The sequence below is a fragment of the Grampus griseus genome (assembly GCF_964374135.1).
Source record: "Grampus griseus genome assembly, chromosome: 8".
NCBI classification, from domain to species: domain Eukaryota; kingdom Metazoa; phylum Chordata; class Mammalia; order Artiodactyla; family Delphinidae; genus Grampus; species Grampus griseus.
In genome coordinates, this window is record NC_139002.1 from 19,588,875 (window position 1) to 19,616,212 (window position 27,338).

The 27,338-nt window shown below is 47.4% G+C and overlaps 1 protein-coding gene across 15 annotated transcripts in view; it reads right to left on the reverse strand.

Moving 5' to 3' along the window:
• NCAM1 (neural cell adhesion molecule 1) overlaps nt 1-27,338 on the reverse strand; it is a 315,556-nt gene that overhangs the window by 15,022 nt on the left and 273,196 nt on the right. For 7 of the 15 annotated variants that reach the window (XM_082659893.1, XM_082659898.1, XM_082659905.1 and 4 more), the window contains 7 exons: nt 26,191-26,341; nt 25,700-25,884; nt 25,252-25,348; nt 24,774-24,944; nt 23,046-23,177; nt 3,672-3,796; nt 137-314 (listed from right to left, as the gene is read on the reverse strand). In XM_082659893.1, the coding sequence (XP_082516019.1) occupies nt 137-314; nt 3,672-3,796; nt 23,046-23,177; nt 24,774-24,944; nt 25,252-25,348; nt 25,700-25,884; nt 26,191-26,341 (1,039 nt within the window). Of the gene's footprint in view, nt 1-136; nt 318-3,671; nt 3,797-15,757; nt 15,800-17,398; nt 17,447-21,687; nt 21,703-23,045; nt 23,178-24,773; nt 24,945-25,251; nt 25,349-25,699; nt 25,885-26,190; nt 26,342-27,338 lie in introns of all 15 variants that reach the window. The other 8 variants (XM_082659897.1, XM_082659904.1, XM_082659901.1 and 5 more) reach the window with 6 other exon arrangements.

Sequence of the window (27,338 nt, forward strand, 5' to 3'; positions counted from 1 at the left end):
AGCTTTGCATGGGCAACCGATCATGAGGATGGCTGTAAGCAAGCGAGTTGTCAGGGGCTGTTCAGGCACATTAGGAGGTGCGGCACTTGTGCGTTAATCCAAAGCGGGAAACTCACAGAAAGCAAAGCCGTCATACCTGGGATGGCTGTGGGCTGGGCCGAGGTCCTGAACACAAAGTGAGCTGCTTTGGACTTTCCCTGCTGGTTCTCAGCCACCACATAGACCTCGTACTCGGCATTCCAGTCCAGGGACTTGAGCATGACGTGGTCACTGCCAGATGGGAGCCTGATCTCTGGTTTCCATTCGGAGGAGAGCTTCTGGGAGAAACCGGCAAGGAAGATACAAGACACCAGAAAGCTTTAGGTGAAATAGCTGCTAAGACCAGCTAACAGGAGGAAAATAAGGGAGTCAGAAATAAAAACCAAAGATAGGACATGGTCTTTACTCTTAACCAGCCTGAAAAACCCAAAGGTAATTGATCATGCAGGTCAGGAGGTCAACGTCGCCTGCCTGCAAATACAAACAGCGGCAGACCGCCAGTGTGGCATGGGGCCAACCCTTCAATGTCCTGTGCACCACCTTGAGAGCGTGCAGGGACCCAAGCTACACTCTGGAATGCTGGCCCGTGGCCTAAGGATGACCTAGAAGAGTAATCCAACAACTGTGTTTCTTGGCCTGTTTCAGAATGTTGGTCACACTCAGGTGTGTGACTCACCTCCCTGACATGGGAACACTGCACAGATTCCACTTTTATTAAAAATAAACACTATCATTCATGGAGCACCCACTACGTGCCAGGCATTGGACTAAAGGCTTTCTGCACATTTTCTCCCTGCATCCCTACAACAAGCCTGCCAGTGCTTCTGCCTGGCCCTTACTAACGCTGATGACGGGGAAGGGAGGGAGAGGTCAGGTGACTTCCCCAAGCCACATGGGCAGTCGAGCTGTGGCCAAGAGCCTCTGGGCCCAAAGCCTTTCGTAGAAGGGAGCTCAACACACATCTACTGCACTGAACTGGATCGTCCTATTGCGTGCAGTGTGACCTGCTCTCTGAGACTGGAGCTGGAGGTGTCACAGGTGTGAATTCTTCTGTCAGGTCCAAGGCTGAGGTGCCCAGAGTGCCTACAAGGTACACTCAGCTCAGCAGAGCACTGCCCAGGGCATAATTTCAGGCACGAAGCTGGAGTTATAGGTGCCCCTCTTTTCTCAAATGTTCTTTCAGTTCTATCCTACACGTTTACCAGTGAGTTTGTTCTGGGTGGGAGCCGTCGACGCATGTCTACTGGATGATGGGCTGCTCCCTGGAAGAGCAGAACATGCTAGCAGTGTCACCTGGAAGGTGGTCTAGCCCATGGCTGAGGCTTCAGGAAGAGTTACATTATAGGAAAGCCAGCCGTCTTCCCAGAAAAATGCTTTGTACCAGCCAAAGGGATACCTTTAGGAATGGGATAGCACTCGTGTCATGGCCATGACCAGTGTGGGGAAATGCTGGAAGGGGGTGCTTATGTCCTCAGAGTCTAACTGGAAGCCAGGCTGTGGCTCTAAGTTGGCTCCCGAGCGTGTCAGCACGTGTCCCATTTTAATTTAAAATGAAGAAATTCAGCTGTTTTTGTCCTCTTTCTCTGAAAGGCTTCTTTCCTTGGCAAACATCATACAGAAGAGAGAGCCAGAATATAAAGCAAACATTACATTACGTAATACATATTAATAACGTATAATAATAGTAATGTTTAGCACATGTTAGGATTTGAGGTGGAAGGGAGAGGACAGTTACGGTTGTCGAAGTCTAACATATCGCAGTGCTTTGCCCCAGTTGTCTCTTCAAGGCAGGCCTGCCTGGCACAGCTGGGATGGCTCTTCTGGAACACTGACACCTGATGTGGCCTCATAAGGGAGCTATTTCCAGCCCCAGCCTGCATCATAGCAGTGATTATCACAGTTACCACGTACACAGTTTTCCAAGTGTCAGGCACATTTCAGGTTCTTTGCTTACGTTATAACTAATCTTTACAACAGCTTGATAAGCTCTCTCCATTTTATTGATGGAGAAATGGAGATTATGGAAGACTGGGTGACCTATTCAGGTCCCATGCCGCTAAATGGTAAAGCTGGAATTGGGTCCCATGTCTGTTGGGCCACATCAGCATAACAACACATAATAACATCCTCCCCCCACACTGCCCACTTCCAGTGGGCTCCATGGGACCACCTGCCCAGTCCCTGAATCCTACTCCACAGCAAGGAAACCACAGGGACCTCTCAGATGGTGGTGCCTCTGGGCTGGGCCTTAGGAAAGTCAACTGAGGCTCCTCCTCCAACAACAGGCTCACGCCTGACTTCACAGTTAAGGAGGAGAGGGCTGAGTGGACTGACAGGCTGCCCAGCGGCTGAGACGTGTGCCCGGGAGGGCTCTGTGCTGCGCGGACTCTCGGCAAACATAACCGGCTTAGGGCTCCCATGGTACTTCAAGCAGGGCTGATCAAAAGGCAGATAGGGAGTAGGTCAGACTTCCCGGGAAAAGCCTATTTTGGGGGCTATCTGAAGAAAGAAAACTCCTCTCAAGTTCATTATTTTCTATGGGCAAGAAATCCTAGCAAGAGGCTATTTCCAATGCTCAGATGCTGCCTCTAAACCTCTCAGCAATTGGTTGTGGAAGGCAATGGCCAAGGGTCATTCTAAAACCAAAAAACACCAAAAAGCCACAATGGGGTGATTTTCAGTTTGGGGGTCGGGGATGAAAGGTGGACTGTCAGAAATCTTAGATGGGTGGTGGGCAAACCCAGAAGAAAAGGCTTATGGCCAGGCTCACTGGTAGCCGGACAGCAGGGTGACAACAGCTCAGGTGGGCTGCATGAGCACTGGGGGTGGGGTGAGGGAAGGAGCTGGTTTAGGACCTGAGGCAGCCCAGGCCGGGGGCTAAGGACCCCATCTCTTCAGGCACACAGACCTGGATTCAAACCCTGGCTTCCTGGCTGTATGAGTCATGCGGTCACTGACTGCATAAGCCTCACTTACTTCCTCTGTAAAGTGGGGATAATCCTTAAGACCAACTTCGTAGTGTTCTTGGGGAGAAGAAAATGCATGCGATCATGGGCCTGCACGCCTGGCCTATGATACACACTTTATCCAAGTGTGATTATCAGATATCAGTATGTTATTTGCAAAAAGTACTGGGTGATGGCAAGATAACTTCGTAGAAAAATTTAGGAAGCAGAAAAATCAATCATGGTATGGATTTGTCATCACCAAAATCATTTTAGAGGTTTTTAAAATGGTCTCAGTGTGTTTATCCATGCTATACGTAGCACAGAGGACCATATTCAATATCCTATGATAAACCATAATGGAAAAGAGTATTAGAAAAAGAATGTGTATATATGTATAATGGAGTCACTTTGCTGTACAGAAGTAATTAACACAACGCTGTAAAATCAACTGCATTTCAATTCAAAAATATAAAATAGGGGACTGAAAAAAAGAATGGTCTCAGCGTAGACATGACCTAAAGGCTGCAAGTCAATCTTGGAATGTAAAACCCTAACCCGGACCCAGGAGCCACCTGCCAGGCACAGAGGCCGCCCCCGCCCCCCTGGGCTTTGCACGCTGCTGTGCCAAGAAGGCAGGTGTCAGGGTTGCAGGGTGGTGTGACGCCCGGGAAGGAGGCCACTCACCGCTCGGTACTTGACCAGGTAGTGTCGGATCGGGGAGCCGCCGTCATCCTGCTTGATCAGGTTCACCTTAATAGAGTTTCCATCCTCTCCCATCTGCCCTTCAAGCTTAGGTGCACTGGGTTCCCCTGAAACAGCCACGTAATTCGCATGACATTTTCATCCACAAAATGAAAATCCGATCCAACAGAATGGGAGGTAGTGATGGGCTGGGGCTGGCCTCTTGCTTTGTCAGCAATTCAAATGGTTAAAAAGCAATACATATAAAACTCTGAATTCCAGTTGGATGCCTCAGACTTAGCCCAAAGTGAGAATGCCTTTTGGGAATGTTCTGGGAAACCATCCTCCCTACTAGCCTAGTTCTTTTACTATTTTAGAGAGAAGTGGGTTTTTTGTTGTTGTTTTAGTTTTTTTTCTGTCACGTGCCTGTATTTTCTTTTAGCTGCTCTTACAACTACAGATTTAACTTTTATGAACCTGGTACTTAAATATGGGAAAATGTAAGCATTTAAGGAGAAAACTTACACCCATCAAATAATTTTTCAGAACAGCCCATTTTTTTCCCCCTGGATATATGATTCATCCCAGCGGTCTAATCCCTAACTGGGGTGGAATGATGCTGCATTCTTGTGACCATCTTTGTATGAATTAAATTTTATTACTTAGATTCATTAAAAAAAAATAACGAGTTTCCAGTTGTGATTAAGTAAAGCACGAGTTGCTGCAGGCAAGTTTCTTGTAAGTATCCGGCATTTGCTGCTCAACAGCCTGAGTGATAATCCTTGGTACCTTGTATTAATGGAACGATCATTAAAGTCTTTTTATTTGTGAGAAGAGAGAGAGGGAAATATGTCTTTAGCATTTCTCAGCAGAAAAAAGTCAACGTTTCTCTTTTCCTTGCAGTAGAACTCTGAATCCAAGGTCGAGAAGAAAGATGAGCTTGTATGTGACAAACTACCAGGGCTGGGATGGTTCTTCAGGAAGAGGGCGATTGACTTTAAGAGAAACTATTGCATTAGTATATGTGGAAAGCAATGAGATGAGAGAATGTCTGTTATAAAGAGTTAAAATGAAGATTTACAACACTTGGGAACCCTGTACTTCCTGTGGGAAGCATCTCTGTATCTATTTCATGACCTCAGACAGAAAATGTGGAGAGCCTATAAAAGAGTTACCTTCTGGGTGGGTGGTCCTCACTTGTTCTCTGGAAGACAGAATCACAGACATGGGATAGGAGAGCCAGGGGAGGCTTGTCACCAGGCTTTGGGCCTCATCACCCACAGTGCACCTTTGGTAATTTAATGAGAAGGCTGCTGGTAAGGTCAGTCCTGCCCACTGTCCTCACTCAGCTACTCTGAGAACCTACAGTGGCAGAGTGTCCTACTTTTCCCTTTGAGACAAGGAGGAACCAGAGACAAAGCTAACGAGAGCCCTGCTACTCGGCCTGGGTCGGCAGCACGCACACCACCCGGAAGCTCAATTAACAGGATCGCGAGGCGATCTTGCTGCACGTGTGCCAGTCACGGGGACACATAAAAGCAACAACAGGGAGGCTGTGTAATCTTAACGTCTGAGGGATAAAGTATTTAGGAAAATTTGTGCTTATTATTTGTTTTCTTCAATCAGTAATTAAGGAAAAAGAAAAAGAAAAACAAAAAGATAAAAGGGCTTCAGGCGAAGACCTGTCCTGCTTTTATGCCACTATCTAGCCACCAGCACCAACTATTCAGTGGAAAGTACTTAGAGATTTGGTTTAGATAATGTCAAGGTGCGTACGCTTCTCAAATTCTTTTGGACCCTTCTAAGTCTTAGATAATATTTCAATTATGTCTTATACCATTAGAGATATCCAGTGCCAAAAAGAAATTCAAAGTGGAGTATATTTTAGAGTAGGGAAGGAGGTCTGTGTAGATTCAACGATGCTGAACAATGGAATAGGAGATGCAGTAGAACTTTACAAATTCTACTCTCTTGCTCAGTTAGAGTGACCACCTCGTCCTGGTTAGCCTGTGACTTTCCAGGCATTAGCACTGCAAGTCCTTTACCACGGACAAACCCTTAGTCCCAGGTGAAACAGGATGTTGGTGACCCTGGACTGAATGAAGACTTACATTAATCATTATAACTTTCTGTATTCAGAATTGCAACACTGACTCTGGGATTAATGGTCTCTTTGCCTTCAGAAGGAGGGAAGGAGGTGGCATCAGCGGTCCTTCCAACACGCCCACCAAGCAAGGACCTAGTCCTTCTCCCGAGGCCTCCTAGGAAGGGAAATAGAGATTATTCCCCTGGGGCTGCTCTGTCTGTACCTTCCTTACTATTTTCTCTCAGATTTGAGCCGTATGGCTCTCCAGGGCTGAATCAATACCGCAAAACGTTGAACCCTGCTTTGGGGGGAGTGTCTACTTAGAAGAGGGGCTTTCTCCAATGTTGTGAAGCTCCCTTTAGAACTGAATGCTAAGGATGCCACAGTGGAGCTCAGGGGGTCTAGTGCCTTGGCTAGGTCACTGCCTCAGTCTCCACATTTGCAAAATACCAGATGCTCCCGAGGGCGCCTCCTCACTCTGTTATCACCGTGACACTGTGACAGTCACTGTGCTAGGGTGAGCTATCGAGAACACCTTGGCTATTTTCATGATGCTGTAAAACACAGAACCCCAAATCTAGGATGTTCAGTCAATTTTAGGGAGATGCACCGCAAGATCAACAATTTCATATCACTTAGGCACAGAGATGCCCATTTTTTCTACAATTTTAAAAAAAGTTATCTCCAAAAATTCCTGTCTTTGAAAAAAAGGCCCCAAGAGTCTTCAAAGACATATGAAGAAAAATCTAGCCAAGGAATCCCTGCAAAAACCAAGAGCCCCGACGAAGGTGCTGTCCTATTTTTGGATTTGTTTCAGAAAAAATATAGCGGGAATCACAGAGCAACCACTAAAAATTATACCACAGTTAGAACATAGTTCTAACATTTATAAAAGTTAGAACACTATAATTTGCCACCATTTTAGCTGAGTGACTACCACGTAACTCTGACGTGTATTGCTTTCTCATAGAATTTAGAGTATTTTATATCATATCATTTAGAGTGCTTTAAAGATAATTTATTCATCAAATGCACATTCAGTACATACTAAGTACCAGGTAGTCCATTAGGCTTTCGAGTTTCAAAGGTGATTAAGACAAGTTTTTGTTTGCCAAATGAAAAAACTTATTCAATTATTATTCAATTCTTTGCATGGTGGGGCCCTTGTACAGAAATCTAACTCTTCCTATGACAGTATTTCCAAAGGATGGTCCTATTCAACTAATATCATAGAGATCTGGACCAACGTTATGGCCATGCAACTTGTTCTAAGGACATACAGGTGTGGAAAGAGCAATATTTGTTTAATCAATTGTCTTACTCATCTTCAAATGTTTATTGGCAGCAAATTTTTTTTAAAGATTAGAAATGGGGTTAAAGAAACCATTTCCTAAGCTCTCTGCAAAAAGAATGTTCCAGCCACGCCTGAGGAGGGAGGGGGCTGACACCAAAGAAATGGGCCTGGCATTCAGGAGGCTTGCAGCTTTATTGAGCACATTAAGAGAGGAAATTATTTAGAGGGTCCCAGCGTACACTCTGTTCTGAGATGGCTGCTCTGATTGAAATCATTATGGGTAATTTCAGCAAAACCAATATTGTAATTATTTGTAAATGCTGGCTTGCAATTCAGCAGCAATCGGCAGGTGGCGCCAAGAAAACCCCTGGGGTTAATTATACCCTCCGAGTTTAGCTTCAGCCATGAGTCAAATTTATTTCCCTAAATATTTTATGTAAAGACTAAAACAGTGGTATTCGTAAAAATAAACCTTGTCAATAACAAATATGAAATAGCAGGCAATTCTGGTATTTTCTAGAAGAATGTAAATCGTGTATGCAAGAAAAAAAAAAGAATGTTCCAGAGAGACCGCATACAGTCAAAAATATTACTGGCAGGTCCTATAAATTCCCCTTAGAAACCGTAATTGAAATGTGTATTTCTGGCCATGTAGATTGCAGGTTCTTCTTTGTAATTATGGTGCTACTGGCCCTAAAATCAGAGTCAGCTTCATGTCTTTCTCCTCGTCAGCAGAAGCCCTGGGACCAGAAAACTACTGCTGGATATCTGAATTCCACACAAAAAATTCTAGCAAACCCAGGGCCTTTGAACAGCAACTATGAATTCTGGAAGGAAAACAATATTCTACTTCTCACTCAAAAAGCCCAAGGACCAAGAGTTGTATGTTCTGAATGAAACGCTGAGGGGCCAATAGGCTGAGACAGGCTGGACCTGGGTTCTGTCTTCACCCACTTTGTTTTCTCTCCCATCAGGACCCACACAGGGTTCGATGCATCTGAGAAGAACCCAATGATGGTCGTAGGGCCTGCATTAGAATCTTTTACTACCAAAAAGGATTGTCTGGCATTAAAAATACTGTTCGTTCTGTTTCTCCTAATGCCTGTTCCCCTTAATGATTATTTCTTATAAGCAATTTGAAACTGTTTTAAAAAGTCCAAAATGTATGATTAAGCTGTTCTGATATGACGCTTGTTTGATGTTTCCAATTCAAGAGCATTTAAAATTACATCAAGAAGTTCGAAGTTTGATTGGTCCTTATGGGATCAGCAAATTACCAAAGGGAATCAGGACTTAGTTTTAGACCACCAACTCTCCTTCCTCAGACCAACCTCTTAGCCCTAATGTCAAACAGACGAATGTGATCTATGCCACATGCACTCCTGGACCCTCAACATCTCCCTGACGCCGCTTTGGCAGCCTACCTGGCTATTCTAGACTAAGGTGGTTTTCCAATACTCCCGAAGAGCAGCCCGCAGTGCTTGGACTGACATCCATTCGTCCTGAGCATCGCTCCCCCAAATCAGGCCCCTGGAGTAAAGCGTTCTTTTTCTCCTGAGCGCTTGTGTCTTAATTGTTAAGGATTTGCTGTGCTAGCATGACCTGACTCTTTGTCATCCTAGTCCCTGGCTCTGGGGAGTGCTGGGGTACAGAACGAGCGGGTATGGGCGTGGCCAGGTCCCCCACTTCTACAGAGAAAGGATGCTTGGCTCTCTGCGGCCAGGCTCATGGAGGCATCCAGTCCACAAATCTTCCCAGCACGAGTTTTCTTGGGAATTGTGAATGGGAGTGTGTGCTGGGGGTGGGGGTGGGGGCGCGGTGGGAGGGGCTGGGGGGAGGCCTGGCAGCACCGAGGATGAATTAAACAGCAACAAATGAACTCTGACAGACCGAACCACAAAAGTACCAATTCCCTTCTCGTGGGTGTCATGAAAACACCAACAGATTCATTGATCAATTATCTTTGTTTCATCATCCTAAAAAGAAAAGATGGCCACAAAGGTATGGCTCGTGGTATGGGGGCTGATCCAGGCTGAGGAAGTTAAGACAGAAATAACCGCCGTCACCAACAATGAACTTGGCTCCTGCCTCCGAGGTCACAAGGTGGGTGCATGAACATCTCCAACACTATTTCATGGACGTGAGGTTCGTTATTAAGAAGTACGAGGCTCCTGGGAGGTTTTAGCCCTCACACTGGTAAGCCCTAGGGAAACGGGCACTTTCTGAACCCCGCGGTCCCTGCCCACAGGATCCGGGCTGATATACATCACTGCCTTGGTCCCTTCACGCTAGCTTTCTACCCTGGTAACCACCAGTGCTGGGAATCCTTCGGAATAAAGGCAATTAGAGCAGAACCCCTGGTGAAAAGTCTATGTCGACCTGCCAAAGACCGTGGCAATCCAGACACACAGCTGTAAAAAATAAAGGAGGGGCAGTGGAAGGGAGGGTTAGTGATGTTTTCGATCTAAGAAGGAAGAGTGGGTGTTAAAGAGTTTAGTTCATCAGAATCAGCATTTCCTAGTACAAGTCAGTGTCAGTAGCTAAAGAAAAAAAGATCATTATAAATGGGTGGGGAGGGATCCATGCTCAAACATGCAGCACACGAACAGGGGGGTGCAGGGGGCATCTCATCACATACATGCTGGTGGGAAGGGAGTCCCATTTATGCAGAGTCCTCGGTAGCTGATGGAGGCATGGAGGAAGCGGGACCCACTGTTGTGTGATGTCATGATACCAGAAATAAACTTTGGCATCAGGAGCTCAAATTTACACTTCCAACAAACCCATGCCTGTGCCCTTGGGCCAGGTGTCTGAGCTTCCCTGCCATGGACCCCTCCCTGCAGAGCTCTGTGGGCTCAGAGGCCAAGTGGCCCTGGGCTGTTCTCAATGCCTGTGTTCATCTTCCTTCTTCTGGATGGATACAGAAGGTGCACGGACACCTGCCATACGTTAATCACATCGTAGGCAATTTTGCGGGGGGGCGGGGGGGCGGAGGGTAGTGGACACTGGATTTAATCTATTGTGGGCATACAACCAACCCACTGTTCACTTAAACCCTCTTCATTAGGCTTAGCTCACCTGAAACCCTTACTAATGCCCAGAGGAACCATCCCTAACTAATATTTTTCTCCTCTGTAAATCTTACTTGTTCCAGCCTCTCCACTCCCTTCAAGTTTATTATTAAAGGGCATTTCCTGCTGCTTGTTGCTCATCTGAGTAACCGTCCTCTGCCTGCCCCCTTGCAAATGGCAGGAGAGGGGTGGTTTGATGAGGGGGTGATCACGCTTCGGAATTCCACAGGCTCCCGAGGTGGTATTTTAGTACTGGCCAAATTTTCTACTGACAGCCAAGACCACTGCTAAGGAGTGTTTCTAGGGCAACTGTGGGAAACACCTTCAGACACTTCTAGCCTTGCTCAAAATGTCTGCAAGAGATCTCTCCTCAGAGGTGAACGAGCTTCTACCTCGCACTGCATTCTGAGTCACAGCATTGCACAGAAATGACCCAACTTGGTTTTACAGAAGAAACGAAGGGGTTTCAACCCAATATCTGCTTATACTTCAGCTTTCAGGGGAAAGGTTCAGCCTCTGAGCAGTCACCCCAAGTCTGAAAAGAGCTTGTCTCCCTCAGGGAAATAATGAAACCACATTTTTTTGTGTGTGGGACTTGGAGTTTATACAATCATAGGTTCCCAATGTTCTTTCCTCTGCCCTAAGACTCACAGATTAAGATAATTTTTTAAGCTAGGTCCAAGTTTTTAGCACTATGGAGGTTTCCTGATTTGGGGACATCCCTCCTTTATTTCATACGATGTAAATGTTAAACATCTCCATTTTTGGAAACGAGGACGCCTTCCATCCAAGACCCTGTCCAGGAGTCTGGTTGTAAATGGGACTAAACTGGGGCACGGTGGCCATGCCCAGAGAGCTGAAGTCCTCAGAGGGTGTCAATGCGGAGGGCGAGGGGTGGCACACACAGGGCTCACACACGTGGGGTGCACGGGACACAGGACAGACCAGGGACAGAGCACATGCGAGACAAACGGCCGATGGTTTTGTTCGTGTGGATGTCGCCCAATCAGCTCTCAGAGAAGCGAGGTCGCCGGGGACCCCTCGCATGCACGGGCGCCCTGGGCGGGGGGGTTACTGGTGTTAGTTTCGCTTTTGTGATCAGTTTAGCCCGTGTGTCTCAGGTTGTGACGTGAAGTACAAATTTTCAGTTAGTCACACATGTGACTCCCAGGGTAGGTTTGAATGGATGTTTGATTTTACTGGGGGAAGTGGTGAGCAGAGGCTTCCTTTACTCTTCATGGTAAATAAGAAATGTTTTTAAAAGGTTGTGACAGTCACAATATTAACTAATTATTTTGTCACTCTTGTGCGCTTAATTAGGTGATAATTTTTTTTGCCTTTGCTGCAAGGGTCAATTGTGTGCTTCTGGATTACATGGCTCTCCAGTCATGGTAATTGTCAAGTGACTTTTGCTTTGATTTTTCTTCCCTCCTGCCCGGAGTGGGAGGTGGGTCACTTGAAAAGTGACACCTCGGCCATCACAGCCAAACTGCTCTAATTCCAAATTCTTCAATCTCTCATTTCAGAAAGCCTTCAATCTGCATGAATTTTATGAAACTCTCTCATTGGTTTTGAGCAAACACAGCCTTTGGGATAGATACGTTTCTCTCTGTAGCAATGTTATGTTTTTATGGAAATGTGACATTTTAGAGCAGCTGTGGTTTGTAGAACTACGAAAGTTAAACAACAATGCTATAAAGCTCACTTGCAACATTGCTTTCCGGGAAATCATGTTTATGAGCTATCTGGTAAAAATTCAAAGGTGCAAATTCTGCCATGGCTAAAGTGATTTTACTGTAGCCAAATTTCTTGAAGCAAACCATTAAACCGAAGGCTGTCATGGCATCAAATTGTCATGTAAAGGCTACAAAGGATGATGAATTCTGGATTTGCACTGATTGAGAACAAGAGGAAATCTCTCAAATGGCTTTGCTTAGGAAATCCAAGACAGGAAGGAATGAGTGGGCCCTACGTGCCAGGCTGTGGTCCCAGATTTATTTCACTAATCAGAACAAAGAGTTTTACCTTCTGTTCACCAGCGTGGACGACATCATCAGCACCATGCAAGCCACATGACAAAGTCACATGATACGCACGCACATGATTGGTTGAAAGGAAAGTGGAGGAGATCACATGGAAAATACAAAAAAATTAAAAACTGATGTAAACAATGGGCAGGGAGAAAAATCAACAACAAAATCACAGACTAAATAAAAGGAGAAATTAAATTAAATTAGCAGCATATATAGGAAACATTGGAAGGGCAGTAAAACTGCCCGGAGATAGAAGACTAACAAATCATAAAGAGCATTTGGTTAACAACACCAGTAAGCATTAGCTACAGCTGCAACACTGCATATTAATACCACATCAAGGAGGAGCATGGAAACTTGTTTTGAAATGGGGAGGTGTCTCTGTCAGGACCCAGATGCCAAAGTCAATCCAGGAGACTGTTGAAGGAGAAACACAAGGCAAATTATTCTTCACAGATTCCAGAAATGTCTCGGCATCCTTGGAAAACAAGGGCAATCAAACAGAGCATGGTCATGAAGGAAGAGTCCCATGATTTTTAAGGCGCAGACCGTGTGCCCTGGAAGAACAAAATATTGCATTACATTAAGAAGTCATTTCATGTTTCGTTTGGCGCAATGAGGAGGCAGGTGTGGGATGAGCGAGGGTTGGAGGATGCAGGTAGAGAAGGTGGCCAGGGATCTCATCTCACTGCCGTATTCGTCCACCCATGTTATCCTAGGGGCCACCACGAGATAACACCAATCAAGACACATATAAAAGAAGAGGCCAGTATTTTGTTCTCTACGCCTGTGAGTCTGCTTCTGTTTTGTTAGATTCACTAGTTTGTTGTATTTTTTAGACTCCACAGATAAGTGACATCATACAGTATTTATCTTTCTCTGTCTGACTTATTTCACTTAGCACAATGGGTACCAGTGGGGAAGAGGTACAAACTATTTGGTTTAAAATAAGCTACAAGGATAGATTATACAACACAGGGAATATAGCCAATATTTTATAATAACTATAAATGAAGTATAACCTTTAAAAGTTGTGAATCACTATATCGTATACCTGTAACTTATATAATATTATACAGCAACTATACTTCAATGAAAAAAACAGTTAAGTAAAGAACCATGAAGTAGTATAATAAAGATTCTAACAAAATAATAATAAAAAAAAGAGGCCAGTGCAGAAAGGGAATAGGTTTCCTTCCGGAGGTTGAGACCATAACTGTCAACACTAAGCAGCAGAAACTGAACCCCTGGCTCAATGAGCTAAGAATTTGACCTTAAACACATGTTCGGGCATTTTAGACTTGTGGTGAATGGATAAGACACGAGTTTGATTTTTACAATGAAAAAAACAGCTTTCTTGTTTGGATTTGCCTATGCTCCTTTTTGTCCTTTTTGTCCTATGTTATATTTACATCTGATTTGTTGAGTGATTCTGCTTCAACAAAAGGCCTTTTGGGTTTCCCACCTTAACTTTCACAGGCCAAGGGGCATTTTGGCTATTACCAGTTGGCGTTAAGAGAGAAGGAGGACAAAAAAGGAAGGTGAAGATACCTTTCTGCCCAAAGCACATCAATGTTTAAAAATGATTCGAGAGAAATGCTTCAACCACGTGACACAGTCCCTTGCCACCGTGAGCTGATAAGAGTGTTTGTTTCTCACTGTCCGACACTGCACAGCGTCTGGCACATTCCAACCAAGGGTGCCTGCAGGGATTATAGACAACTGAGCAGTTTCTCCTTCGATTTTACTTAGGCTACCTTCATTCATTCATAATTATAAATGAATCAATACACACACACAGAAGCAAAAATAAAAGACATTATTTACATTCAACCCTACTGACTGACTGATGATTGATGGATTTTTGGATGCTTCCAGCTACTCTGCTGTTAGTTTCACTGCAGTTCACTCGTGCTCCATTCTGCCTTACAGTTGAGAAATATGTTCATGCTAAATACAGGCTGCTGCCCAATCGTGACTGTCTTTCCTTTATCCCGGTATCCACTGGGACCTACAATTTGGGTCAGTAGTCAAGCGGTTCAAAACAAAGAAGACTCAAACTTTCTTCTCTTTGGATGTCACTGCTAATCATTTTACCTGTGGGAAGAAATGCCTGATGTTTAAAAGTTAAACCTATGTCAGGGGAGAGACACCTAATTCCTCCTGAAGGAAAAATCTGGATCCAAGATTGTTTTCCTTCCAGAGAAGACCAACCTACAGTGAGACACCTTAAATATGACCCAAGCTGTGCAAATGCATTGTGTAGCCTTTTCCCGCTATGCTCTGCACGGCACACACTGCAGTCAAGCTGCAAAGGACTAGAGCATCGCTGTTAGCAGATGAAAGGGTGCTGTTAATTTCATTCCTTTTCCAAATGCAGAGAAACCCATCACCTGAATTAAACCCATGTGAGCACAGCTCATTGTCGCCTGCTCTGCTCTGCTCACAAAATGTAACCTCAAAAGCATCAGGAATTAAAATTCACTGCAGCAGCACACGGAGAGAACACCAAGAAAGCAGACTGTCAGCTATGTTCTGCAGTAGAAAAGAGAACCACTCCGTGCAAAACGCAGAAACTCTTTTCTTCTCTGTTCAATTCTGTATCAGAAACCCTGGCCCAGGGAGTGGAGTGGGAGCTGTACTTTGCATCCTTGCTTTCTGCCTTCTGCTCTGACTACCCTTGACGGGATGCACGTCATTCTTCCTGTGCACTCAGAAGTATTATAAAATCTAAACCTCGCACACAGCTGTGGACACACACACACACGTTCCAGACGACTTGTCAGGGAGTTTAAGGCCTAACGCACAAGCCTACATCATTAGAGCGTTATAGAGACTAGCTTGGAACGTGTTACAGATTGTGATGACGTGTGGCGCTTTCTGTGATGGGAAGGATGGTACCGTTTGGCCATCAGGAGATGAATTCCAGAACTTTCATCTAGACTTTCAGCACACAAACTTGACGGAGCCTGGTTATGCATTTTGAGGCCATAATTTTTCTAACACGAGGGAGGCTAGAAGCCCCTCTCCTTCCCCACGTGCTGGGGGCACACACTGCCACACTCTGCAGGAGGCAAAGGAGGGCGCGCTGTCAGGGAGCAGAGGCTCCCTCCTTCCTCACCCTCTCCCTTTCCCCGGGCAGCCAGCTTCTATTCCTTCCCTCCTTGTTCTCAGTCTTTTAGCTATTCTATTTTAGCCTCTCTCTCTCTCTCTCTCTCTCTCTCTCTCTCTCTCTCTCTGTGTGTGTGTGTGTGTGTGTCAGAGGGGGAGAGACAATGAAAGCTGGGACGAGATGCTCTCGTTTTGTCTCCTCGGCATTTCTCTAATCATTTTCTGGTTTTTTAACTTGGGGGTAAATTTGGAAAAGTCTCCTTGTGCACAGAGTTTTCTTCAAGAATCACCCCAGTTCTTTCGGTGACACTGGGTCTGCTCTCTTGGCCAGGCAGACAGCATGCTTAGGGACCCACACCAGGCAAGGAGCCTCCGTGCACGCACAACTGTTGCTTTCAGCACTCGGGGGGGGAACCAGGGACAGCACTGTGACCCAGGAGTCGGCTCTGCCACAAGTGGCAGTCTGGCCCTGGGCAGCTAAGCTCTGTACTCACTAGATGGTTTGGTGGTGGTAAGGGCAGGAAGAGGCCAGGTTGCTATGGAAACATGAAGGATGGAAAGGGCACAGAAAGGTGAAAGAGGGAACGGAGATAAATTAAATTTATAAATACATATCTATGTGCGTGTATATATATTAAGGCATTATTATAAAGAAAAAAGAGATGGTGAAGCAGGTATTCTCTCATTTCCTTCTTCCCTGATTTATCAATATGAATGTAGGTATTTTAAAGAGATTATCAGTGATTTTGCTGACAAATTATTCTCACGCAGCAAGAAGTAACATAACTCTCATTTATCCTTACTATGAATTCCAGCTACTACGTGCTGGGCACTGTGTTTTGTGTTTTTCATACGTAATCTTTAATTATCATAAATACCTATAGAGTAGGTAGAATCTATCCTTCCTTTGGGAGATAAGAAGTGTGAGGTTCGGAGAGGTGGGGGGACTCATTCAAGGTCATGGAGTTACATACAGAAGTAGTGGAGCTGGTATTTGACCCTGGTCCCCAAACCTGAATTCCTGCTGCTACAGTCCACTGCCTGGAAAGCAGTGCGTGGGGTAGGCGGGCTTGTTTCCAAGTCAAGTAGATGCCGCAAAGGGCTCTGAGCCTGGGGCTTGAATCACTCCCGAGGCTCCACCCAAGGTGCAGGGCTTCTGCGGCACCGAGGGGTGAGGGTCAGCCGGGCAGCCCCACTGGCTGCACTGCCTGCTGCTCTGCGCACATGCTGGCGTGACACCCGGGTCTCGCTCAGCAGCTGTCTCACTCTGCTCTTTCCCTTTGGAGTGCTGGGTTCATAACTCCGGACAGTGGGAGGCCCGGAGCTCTCCCTACGCCTGGGGACTCAGGGGAACAAAAGGGCATGGCAGCCAAATAAAATAAGGTGGTAAACGAGTGAGGCTCAGGCAGGGTGACAAAGCCTGAGACCGACCAGGCGACACCACGGCCGGCTTACTGGCACTGCTCCTAGGTGGGCAAACAGCTTGATAAACGCCAGGTTTGTTGTTATTTGCCGGGGGTGGGGATACGATTACTTCTCGTGTTTTATAGAGGAGAAAAAACAAGGCTCCCTGGTAAAGGGTTCAATAACGTGCCTAAGGGCCTACGGTCGGGCACATCCGCAAGCAGACACTGCTTCTTTTCCCACAAGCATTTACGAGAAATATATGCATTTATGGAGAAAGCAAAAGCTATAGACCTCGCTATCTAATTTCAATGTCTGAATCCAACTATGCCGATTCAAATGAAGGGTGAAAACACAGGGACCCACACATTTCTGATGACCCTGCAGAACAGACATTTTTCTTGGGAAATCCCTTTGGCTTCTCCAAACAATCAGCCTGCTATGAATCCCGAGGACAGGGCTGGGGCTGCCACAGCCTCAGGGAGCCTGTCTGCGGGATTTTCTGTCCAGAGCCACGCTTCCCACTCGCCTCCTCTTGCGGGGAGAGCTGTCCACCGTGCATCTGAGCGGACCTGTGCCTACTTCTCATCTGCTTCTCTAAAACCCCGTGCTGCTCTCCACCCACAGAGTGGAATTAACACCTGGTAAGGGAGGTAACGTGAGGCAGGCCCACTGTGGCCGGCAGAGAGCAAGCAACCTGCAGAGAGATGGATGAAGAAATTGGTACTCACTATCCGGATGAGACAATGGAACAGGGGTGGAGGAGCTAGCAGGAGCCGCTGAGGAAAGAAAAATGAAGGTGAAAAAAAAGGGGAAAAAAGATCATCGCGGCGCACAGATACTGAAGGGAAGAATGGAAGAGGCAACCCGGGCGTGTCAGTAAGAGACGCTGAAGCGAGTTAGAAGTGGGAAGGAGAACCCCATGCGTGAGAACAGGTGGCCGGCGGCCCAGCAGAGAGCAGGGCCTCTCTGACTTCAAACCCTGAGCCTGTGCGCCTGCCAGGCCCTGCCGTTCAGGTAAGGGACTGGGCCAGGAACAGCTGCAGAGGCCTCCAACCCTGCCTGAAAACAAAGAGCCGGTTCCGCAGGACCAGCTGTCTCCATCGGCTCAGGTGTCAGGAGGGAAGGGAACTTGGACCCCAGCTTAAGGTGAACCAGCAGAAGAGGGGAAAAGCACTTTGGTTTTGCCATTACCTACCTCTTCATGTGTACACACAGGCATATACCTACGTGGGTGGCGTGTATTTATAGCGCAACCTGTGTGCCTCACTCTCTGATTTCAGGGTCCCAAAGAAACAGAAACAACTATCCTCCTTAATGTTTGCGACTGGGCGAGGTAGGGATGGTTCGGCATCTGGATGGTATGACAGCCACTGCTGCCCTCCAAACGCTATGAAATGTGATGCTCTGGCTGCTGCAGTGTGCACAGGGGGCAAAGCAAATTAACATCGAGTGTCATTCTTGCCCTCGCGAGAAACGGAATGTTCGAGGGGCCGGGACTAACGAAGTTAATGCTAACCAACTTTCTGCAAGGAGAACCTTTAAAATGGTGCATCTGAGACGTTTTGGACACCGAAGGGATCTTTAGTTTTTCATTGGCAAACATTCAGAAGTTGTTCCGTCAGCAATCACAACACATAGTCCCCTTTGAGAGCTGCACGAACATTTGGAAAAACATCACTGCATCTCCAACATTGCGTTGACACTCATGGTTCTGTCTTTCTCGTACCTTCCAGATGAGGGTACCTCATTAAACCATCGAGTACAATGTCACTGGAATCAGAGCAAGACAGGCTACTAACTCATCATGACATGATAGCCTGGTTAATTCTGGTAAAAGCGTATCTCTCTCTCCTTTTTTTCCTTTTTATTTATGTATTTATTGGCTTGAATCGTTCGCGTGATTGTCCATATCATTCTGGCAAAGGGATAGGGTTTTATGTGCTTTAACCACAATATATTACAATGCTTTAACTTCTACTTGCCATGTGCCATCTAGGGGGCAAACTGTGAAAGCAAAAGAGTCTCAAGATGCCTCTGTTAAAAAGTAGAGACTCACTTATAACCTTTATACCCGGAAAGAAATTGCCTGTGTTGCTTCATGGTATGGAAGCAAATGAAGAGGTAACATTCAGGCAATGAGATTCTGAAGGTGTGTGGTTCATTCGTGGAGGAAAGAGTCATAATAAATTGTCACATCATTTCTTTAGGGCTTTAGCAGCTCTGAGAGGGAAGCAGCTCCACTCAGGGCAAACAGAGGTTGTGAACTTTCCACCTAAGAGTTTCTTGACAGCACGCAGACACCTGGCCTAAAAATACGTGAAACAGGGACTTTTTCCCAGGTTGGAATTCCATTTGTCCCATTAGAGCCACAGCTTCCTCTGCCTTCACAGAAACAAAGGGACCTCCCAACAGGTAAGCCCGGCTTGGAATTCCATTTGTCCCATTAGAGCCACAGCTTCTTCTGCCTTCACAGAAACAAAGGGACCTCCCAACAGGTAAGCCCGGCTTTCAAATAGGGCCGCTCCGAAGCAGGTGTCCTTGAGATATTGGCTAGTTTCACCTGCTCATCCCTGTTTTGACATATTCATGCCCCCAAATGTGGAGTAGTCTATTAAGGAACCTTGAGAGCAACACTAATATTGAGACATTTCAACAAACTTCAGGTGCTGAGGAATGGCTCTCCCCTACACCTCCCAACCCGGAGGGGCCGGCAGCATTGACTCTGTCCCGGGTGCCAGCCCCTGCTGACCCTATACTGTCTCCTCCTTGGAGGTGGGGTGTACCCAGCGCCTATCTCCAGTGCTACAGGAGCAGGCTGTGCACCTGCACCCCGACATCACAGCAGGGGAATGCACTGTCCGTGGCCAAGATAAGCCAGCTTCAGAAACCAACACCCCTGGTTCCTGGGCTCGGTGTAAGCCCACAGCTAAACTGATGGCCGATCTTGTTCAAGTTCAGACAGCCTTTGTGTCTTTCAAGGAATGGGAGTGAGAACTCAGAGAAGGTCCTTCCTAAAACTTATCCTCATTTTCTAGCAGCAATAACTGGGGTTTGTTCTGGCAGTGGCAAACGTTGGCATCTTCCTTCCAAGGGTAACCTTTTCTCAGGATGGCTCTAGGCATGACAGGATACCCCTTGGGCAAACATCCTCACTTCAGCAACTCTAGGAAGGCTATGAGGGTGCAAGGAAAGTCCATAAGAACCAACTCTAGTGAGAGCATAATATTCTCTTACTCCGCTCAAGCCATTGCAAAAGGCACATTCAACTCTAAAACTGTGCCACATTCTCTTTATCTAAAAGAAGTTTGCTTTTTAATTCTTTAAGCCATACCTTTATTAGGTGATTGAGAAAACTGACCTTTCATGACACTAGCAATGCCTGCTGCTGTATCACTCACGATTGACTTGGAATAGAGAACTGACCCCACCATTTTCCAAAGGACTTCTTGGAATCTTGGTTAATTATCCATCTTCATACTGGCAGACAACAAACAATAAAATCTAGAGGTCTCCTTTTCTAAAAAAAATTAAATGTTGGCTTTTTAAAAAAAAAAAAATTCTCACCCTAACAAAGGCTGGGCGGGCAGTGAATGAAAATCGCTTATGACCTTTGAATTTCAAGACCCAGTTCCTCCGATTCAGTACTCAAAACCCCGTTACTGGTTAGACACTCAGAAGGAGGCCTGACCCTAGCCTTCCTCTCTGTCATATAACTAAGCCGGCCTTCGTTCACTGGTAAATCTAGAGGAGAGGACACCCGAAGACCAGGTAAAGATCCAGGAGGAAGGTGTCCTCGTGCCTTCTGAATGCAATCAGGGCAGAGCTGAGTTGCCAGCCCTAGCCGTCAGCTCCACCCAACACACGATTCCGAATCCTTCCAGAACCGGTCCATTCAGGAACCAACTCTGCTGAGAGAGTAGATTTAGCACTTGCTCGAAATCTCAGAACGCCTACACTGAGCTACTTAGTTTCTGCTGTTGCTGCAGTATTTCTGAATAAATTTCCAAAAGATAAGCTTCCCTGAGTGCCTTTCAGGAGCCAGGAGCTTTTTATGAAAAGAGTGTGCAGCTTAAGACTTCCCTCCACCATTCTGAGCTCAGCCTGGGAGAAGCTGAGCCTCAGTGGATGCAAAGTTTGGGGGGCATCTATGCAGGCTGAGACCAGACCACAGTTCTGTTCCCGGAGCAGCAGGTGTGCTTCCTGTTACCCCTGCTCCCAGATCCACTATTTATAGCTTACACAATTAGGGTGTCCTTCCTGGGGAGAATCACCCTCTTTCTGCATTCTTGGAAGTAGAGCTACTAAGTAGCTGGTCAGTTTTCCCAAACATGGAAATCCACGTTGCAAGTAACCTACTGCTAGAGAACAGAGTTGACCAGAACTGGGGGTTTAACTCCCCTGCAGGATGCATGTACCCGTGATTTGAACCCAAGTTCATGCTGCACTTTACAACCACAGCTGCTGCTGCACGAGGTTCCCCTACCCATTCTCCCTAGAACCTTCCAGCTACCATCCTGCCAGACAGAAAAGGGAGAGGCAGTGAGCTCAGTTCTTTCACCTCCTAAAAGCAAATGTGAACATCCTTCCGGGTTCTTGTGCCCATGAAGGGATTTTGAACAGAGGCCTGGCGAGGCTGTGGTCACTTTTCTGGCAACCCGGCTAAAGGTGAGACGGGGCTATAGCCTGTTATTCAGAGACCCTCTGCACACCTCCGCCACGCTTGGCTCAGCAAAATGTTGCCACAGGGTAATCGTCACACACAGAAATTAATAAATAAACACAATTTCAAAAGACACAAAAATTGCATGCTCTAAAACAGGACGAGTGTTAGCCTCTTGGAGTAACCTACGGACATTAACAAGAGCACAACTAGACTAAGGTCAGTGTGGTTAGGGCCCGGACGATATCATCTACTTCAGCCTCTAGGGGACAAAAGGGACCAGAACTAAATTAAAAACTAGAACTAGCAGATGTTAACGCTATAGAAACAGGTAATGAGGTATGAAGAGGCACTTACGTGGAAGAGGGCTATCTGCATATCCCATGGATGGAACACAGACGAAAAGAAAAGACAAGAGACAGACCCAAGAAAAAAAAATAAGATGTAAAAGAAATGAATAGGATCCGCAGAACACACGGAGCTGGAAACTCAAATTATCAAATTACTTCAAATCCAGAAAGAAGCAATTCCTGTACGAGGAAGATGAGACAGGTTTTCTACTTCTGGGAAGAGGTAAGGGGATCACTTCCCAGGCCCCCGGCTTCAGAGAGAAGAAAGCAAAGGATTCCCCCGCGTGCTTTTTAATCCCAGGAGTCAGAGAGGGCCCAGGGAGCTCTGTGACCACTGGGGGAGTCTGTGCTACAGCACCTTCTTCACCCGGATGGACTCACCATTCTCCCAGGGCAGGAACTCCAGTCTGTGGAGGGATAGGACTAAACCAGGGCTCACCCAGAGCCTGGCTATGTGCGGGAAGGGAGGGAAAAGTACGGCATGCCTGGTTTAAAGAAACAGGGAGTGATGGAGACAGAGCTGCAACCCTGAATGGGATCAGGAAGAAGCGACTCCTGAAAGAGGCCTTGACCAGGGAGACCCCGACTGTGCTCTGGGTGTGGGGAGGGAGGAGAGGCAGGAACGTCAGAGGCCATGTTTTTCCCATTGGCCTTGTTGGGGTTTTGCTGCTGCTCATACACTCTACAGCAGGCTCCGTTTTCCTGTAACTGAGTATCTCTGCTGCATCAAAAATCCCACAACTAATTATGTCAACTGTCACTGACTTTACTGTCTTCCTTCAGGTCACCGGGTGCTTAGGGCCCTGGTGACAAAAAGCAAATCTACCCAAATCCCTCCCTACCACGCAGCCGTGATCCTTCCTATTGTCTTTAAGAACACGTGTTAGTGGTTTTCCTCCCTGGCTGTTATTCTACCAAACTGGACCAGCTGCTACGATGGTGTCACCAAGTCCTTCAAGAAAGTGAGGACAGGGGCTTCCCTGGTGGTGCAGTGGTTGAGAGTCCGCCTGCCGATGCAGGGGACGCGGGTTCGTGCCCCGGTCCGGGAGGATCTCACATGCCGCGGAGCGGCTGGGCCCGTGAGCCATGGCCTCTGAGCCTGCGCGTCCGGAGCCTGTGCTCCGCAACGGGAGAGGCCACAACAGTGAGAGGCCCGCGTACCGCAAAAAAAAAAAAAAAAAAAAAGAAAGTGAGGACAAAGGGACTGGGTATCAGCCATCACCGAGGGTGAGAGAACTAGGAGATGGGACCACCGTGAACAGAGGGGTCTGAAAGACAAAAAGCTGTCATCTGAACAGTGGATGGGCCCACTCACGGCCCCCCCTGCCCCCCAGGGGAAGAGGCTGGGCAGCTGGCTTTACTTACGGACTGGCTGCGTCTTGAACTCGGAGGCTGCGCTGATCTCACCCAGACCCTTGCCGTTGAGGGCCGCCAGCCGGACCGCATACATTGTCTCAGGCTTTAGGCCCACGATGGTGACGATGCCCTCCACGCTGGCTGTCATGAAAATATGGAAAGGGTCACAAAGGAGGAAAAGGCTGTTGGTGAAGTGGTGTAGCTGCTATGGAAAACAGCAGGGCAGGTCTCCCCAAAATGAAACATAGCATTATCATTTGATCCAGCAATTCCACTTGTGGGTATATGTGCAAAAGAACTGAAAGCAGGGACTGGAATAGGTATTTGTACACTCACGTTCACAGCAGCATTGTTCACAACAGCCAAAATGTGGAAACAACCCAAGTGTCTGCTGACAGATGAATGGATAAACAGAATGTGGTCGATACATACCATGGAATATTATCTAGCTTTAAAAAGGAATGACATTCTGACACACACTACATGGATGGACCTTGAGGACATTATGCTAAGTGAAATAAGCCAGACATAAAAGGACACATGTTGTATTATTCCACTTATATGAAGTACCTAGAAGGGTCAACTATACAGAGACTATTACTAGTCAACTATATAGAAAGTAGAATGGTAGTTGCCAGGGGCTGGGGGAAGGAGGGAATGGGGAGTTATTGTTTAATGGGTATTGAGTTTAGGATGATGAAAAAGTTCTGGAGATGGACAGTGGTGATGGTTGCACAACAACGTCAATGTATTTAATGCCACCGAACTGTACACTTAAAAATGGTTAAAATAATACATTTTATGTTAAATATATTTTACCACAATAAAAAAGTTAACTAGAAAAAAAAAAAGCCACAGATTTGGTACGAGGTTTCAGGGGGGAGTCAGGGAGGTCAAGGATCATTTTCTTCTAGCTCTAATCCTGATTACCCAGAAAGTCCTCCAAGCCCTCCCCAAAGCTGAAGGAGTGACAGGAGCTTCCTGGCAGGACGAATGCTCAGTAAACCTGGGTTAGAAGATGTCTCTGAATTGCTATGACACCGTGTCCTAGCCCATTCCCAATTCTACCCTTATTTCCAGGATTAAAAATGTCTACAGAAACAAAACCTACTTCACTGAGTTATTCCAATTAAACCCCAAAGGGAGAGTCAGACATAAATATATTCAGTCCTCAGGGAAACATGATCCGAGCTCAGAGACTTCAAACTGCAGTCACCCAAGGGTTATTTTTCAAATCTGTGGTTTGGAAATATATCATAGGATTGACGTAAGAGCAGACCTGTCTTGTTGGCTCTGATCATTTGGTTAATTACAGGGCAGTCCCTGAAGAACAGACCCAAGCAGGACTGGATGGGTGGCAGCAGAGAACCTGAAGTACATGGAACTCAAATATGCAGAGCAGGGGTGGACTGGACTCCTCTGGCTGTGCTCAGCACCTGAGCAGGGCTTCCGCTTGGCATGTGGCTACGCTGGCCTCATCTGTCCCGGCAGGGTCACGAGAACCAGGTTCTGAAGTACCAGGGGGCAGAGGCCAATAACTCCACATAAGATGTGACCACACCCTAAGCCTGGGGGGCCGGTGATGGCGTTGCAGCATAGGAACATCAACAGGACGGCAGGTGTTGGCATCTGGCCTCTCTCAAATGGGCAGTCAGGGTGCCAGCATCTGGTGAACGCAAGGGGTGAGCGTGAGCCCAGAGCCATCATTCTAAAGTAAACCGGCACTCTCCAACTTACCTTCTTTGGCATCATACCACTTGGAGTGCCACACCTCCTCGTCTATTGCTCTCCACTCAGCCTTGTATCTGAGGATGGGCACCCCGCCCGTGGCCTCTGGCTCATCAAACTGCACCTGTGCTGTGCTGGAATATGGCTCCACCTGGTCGATGGACGGTGATGATGGGGTGTCTGTGGAAAGGACACATGTGGAGACTCAGGTGAGCCTGATTTGGCCCAGGACGTAACTCCCAATCATGAAACACATCTCTCTCATTTCTTTCAACTCTTGGGAATCTTGTCGTCTATATCCTGTCTCCCCCTGGTCCACCTCACCATGCAATTCTTTCCCAACGTGTCCCATGTCCAGATCCTCAAAGCCCGCAGAGCTCCCAGCCTCCTGACTCTCACCCCCTCTTCTTCCCATGCTCCTGTCATCACAGGAGGTCATGAAAAGGGCCGGCAAGGGTGAGGGTGTGCAGCCATAAGGGGTACTCACCTGCTTGGACAAGGATGAATTCCAAAGACTCCTGTCCGATGCGGTTCACTGCGGTACAGTTATAGTTTCCAAAATCATTTTCAGAGTCCGGGGTCACCTTTAGAAAGAAGGAGCTCTTGAGTTACGAGTGTCCCACGGATGGGCCCCCACCTCAGATCCTTATTTATTGAACTAAAATTAGTAGAGAATAGAATCAGTAAAGCTGCAGCCGAGCCTGAACCCAGAGAGAACAGAAAAGGGGATCATGGGAGAGGCACACTCTGCCTCCCAGGCCCCCGTCTAGCTCCGGGGAGAAAACGAGGGCTGAGGCTCACTTTCTTCCTCAGCCAGTGGCTCCCCCGCTCAGGACGTGCTAGAGAAGCAAGCGAGAAGATTTTAGCTGTGTCCAGCAGCCTGCCCATCCTCAAACGGCGCCTCCTCCACCCTGCCCGCCGTCCCCACGTCTCACCTCCAGGTAGCTGGCGGACGGGGTGTTGTAGATCTTGATATTGCTGTAGTTGGAGCTTGGCAGCAGCTGGCCGTCTCGGAACCACGAGATTGTGGCACCGGGGTAGGCAAACACCTCGCAGGTGATGTTCACCTGGTTGCCCTCCCAAGTGTACACAGCCACAGGGCCCTGAAGCTTGGGGGCATCTGCAAAGAAGGACGACAGCTCTCAGGAAGACTGCCACGATCGTGACCCCTCCCCCCACTCCGTCTCTTGGCACCGGGAAGCTGGTCACGCCTTGAGGCCGAGCTGGTGCCGGGGGACAGCAGAGATCGGGGTCCCCTCCCATGAGCTGCACAGGGAGACACGCAGACTGGTAAGAAGCCGGGGGATGGAGTGAAGGGGTGCCTTGGGGACACAGCTCTGAAATGGCCAGGGGTCAACCACCATGGGCCGGGTCCTGGCAGCTGCACGGCCCTCCCTGCCCCCTGTCTTCCCACCGTTTTCCTCACATTGCACTTCGAGGTACACGGACTGGGAGTCCTGGCCGATGGTGTTGCTGGCGGTGCAGATATACTCCCCAGCGTCTGTGTACTGGATGCTCTTCAGGGTCAGGGACGACACGCGGGCATGGCTGCGCACCACCATGTGCCCGTCCAGGGTCTGCCAGGAGGGGAGGGACAGCGTCAGGCCCGGGGCTGGGCAGGGCCAGGAGACCGGGCCATCACTGTCTGCGACCAGCCTCACAGCCCTCTGCTCTCTGGGCCAATGTCTGAGTCTCGCTTTAGGTACCGACTCACGAGGAGGCTCCGGAGAGCACTATGGGAACTTGGGTGCATCCCAGACAGAAAACGGGACTCAGTTTACCCAAGCAGCCTAGGCTATGTGCCAAGATTGGCTTGAGAAGGACAACCCAGGCCCCCAAGACGATTTGGTTGGCACATCTAAAACGGAAGCCAAAGTCTGGCCAGCAGGCGTTGCAGCTGCAACAGTCCTGCCTCGTGAGATTCGGGGAAACCTGCACTCCCGTCCTTTCCTTCTAGCCCCCTGCCCACCTGCCTGCTCCTTGGTGCATGCACACATGATGGGGAATCTGAATAAAAGAAATTATACAAGAAATCCATATTTCTGCCCATGCCTTACTTTCCTGGATGCTTAAAAGTAAAATAATTTCATCGAACAAAGTCCAACAATCTGGAGCTCAGGAGCTGTTGAGCTGGAAGTGAGCGGAAGAGAGAGGGAGTCCTCTCCCAGAACAGTGACACAGGGAATCCCAGGCAGATTTGGGATGCTGGACACTATAGTCACCATAGTCTAGCCCTTGACACTAGAATTGTCTTCCTGCGTCTCTGGAATTACAAGAGTTGGTCAAACAGGGAATAAGCATATGAGCCCTGGGCAATGGGCACTGAAATATTTCCAAGGGGTTTCCCCCCTTGACACTCTTAAGTAAACTGGTTGCTGGCCTAGGAAGAGTCTAGGCGTGTGGTCTGGGTTCAGACCCTCAAGAAAGCTGGCAATCTGGAGAAGGAGTCTAGCTCCTCGTAGGCTGGGCCACACTCTCTAAGTCCAGTGAGCGATATTCCATAGAGATAGACAGGTGGGTGCTCTGCATATCGCCCGTCATCCCATGAGGCTGCGTCTTGAAAGAACTAAAGAA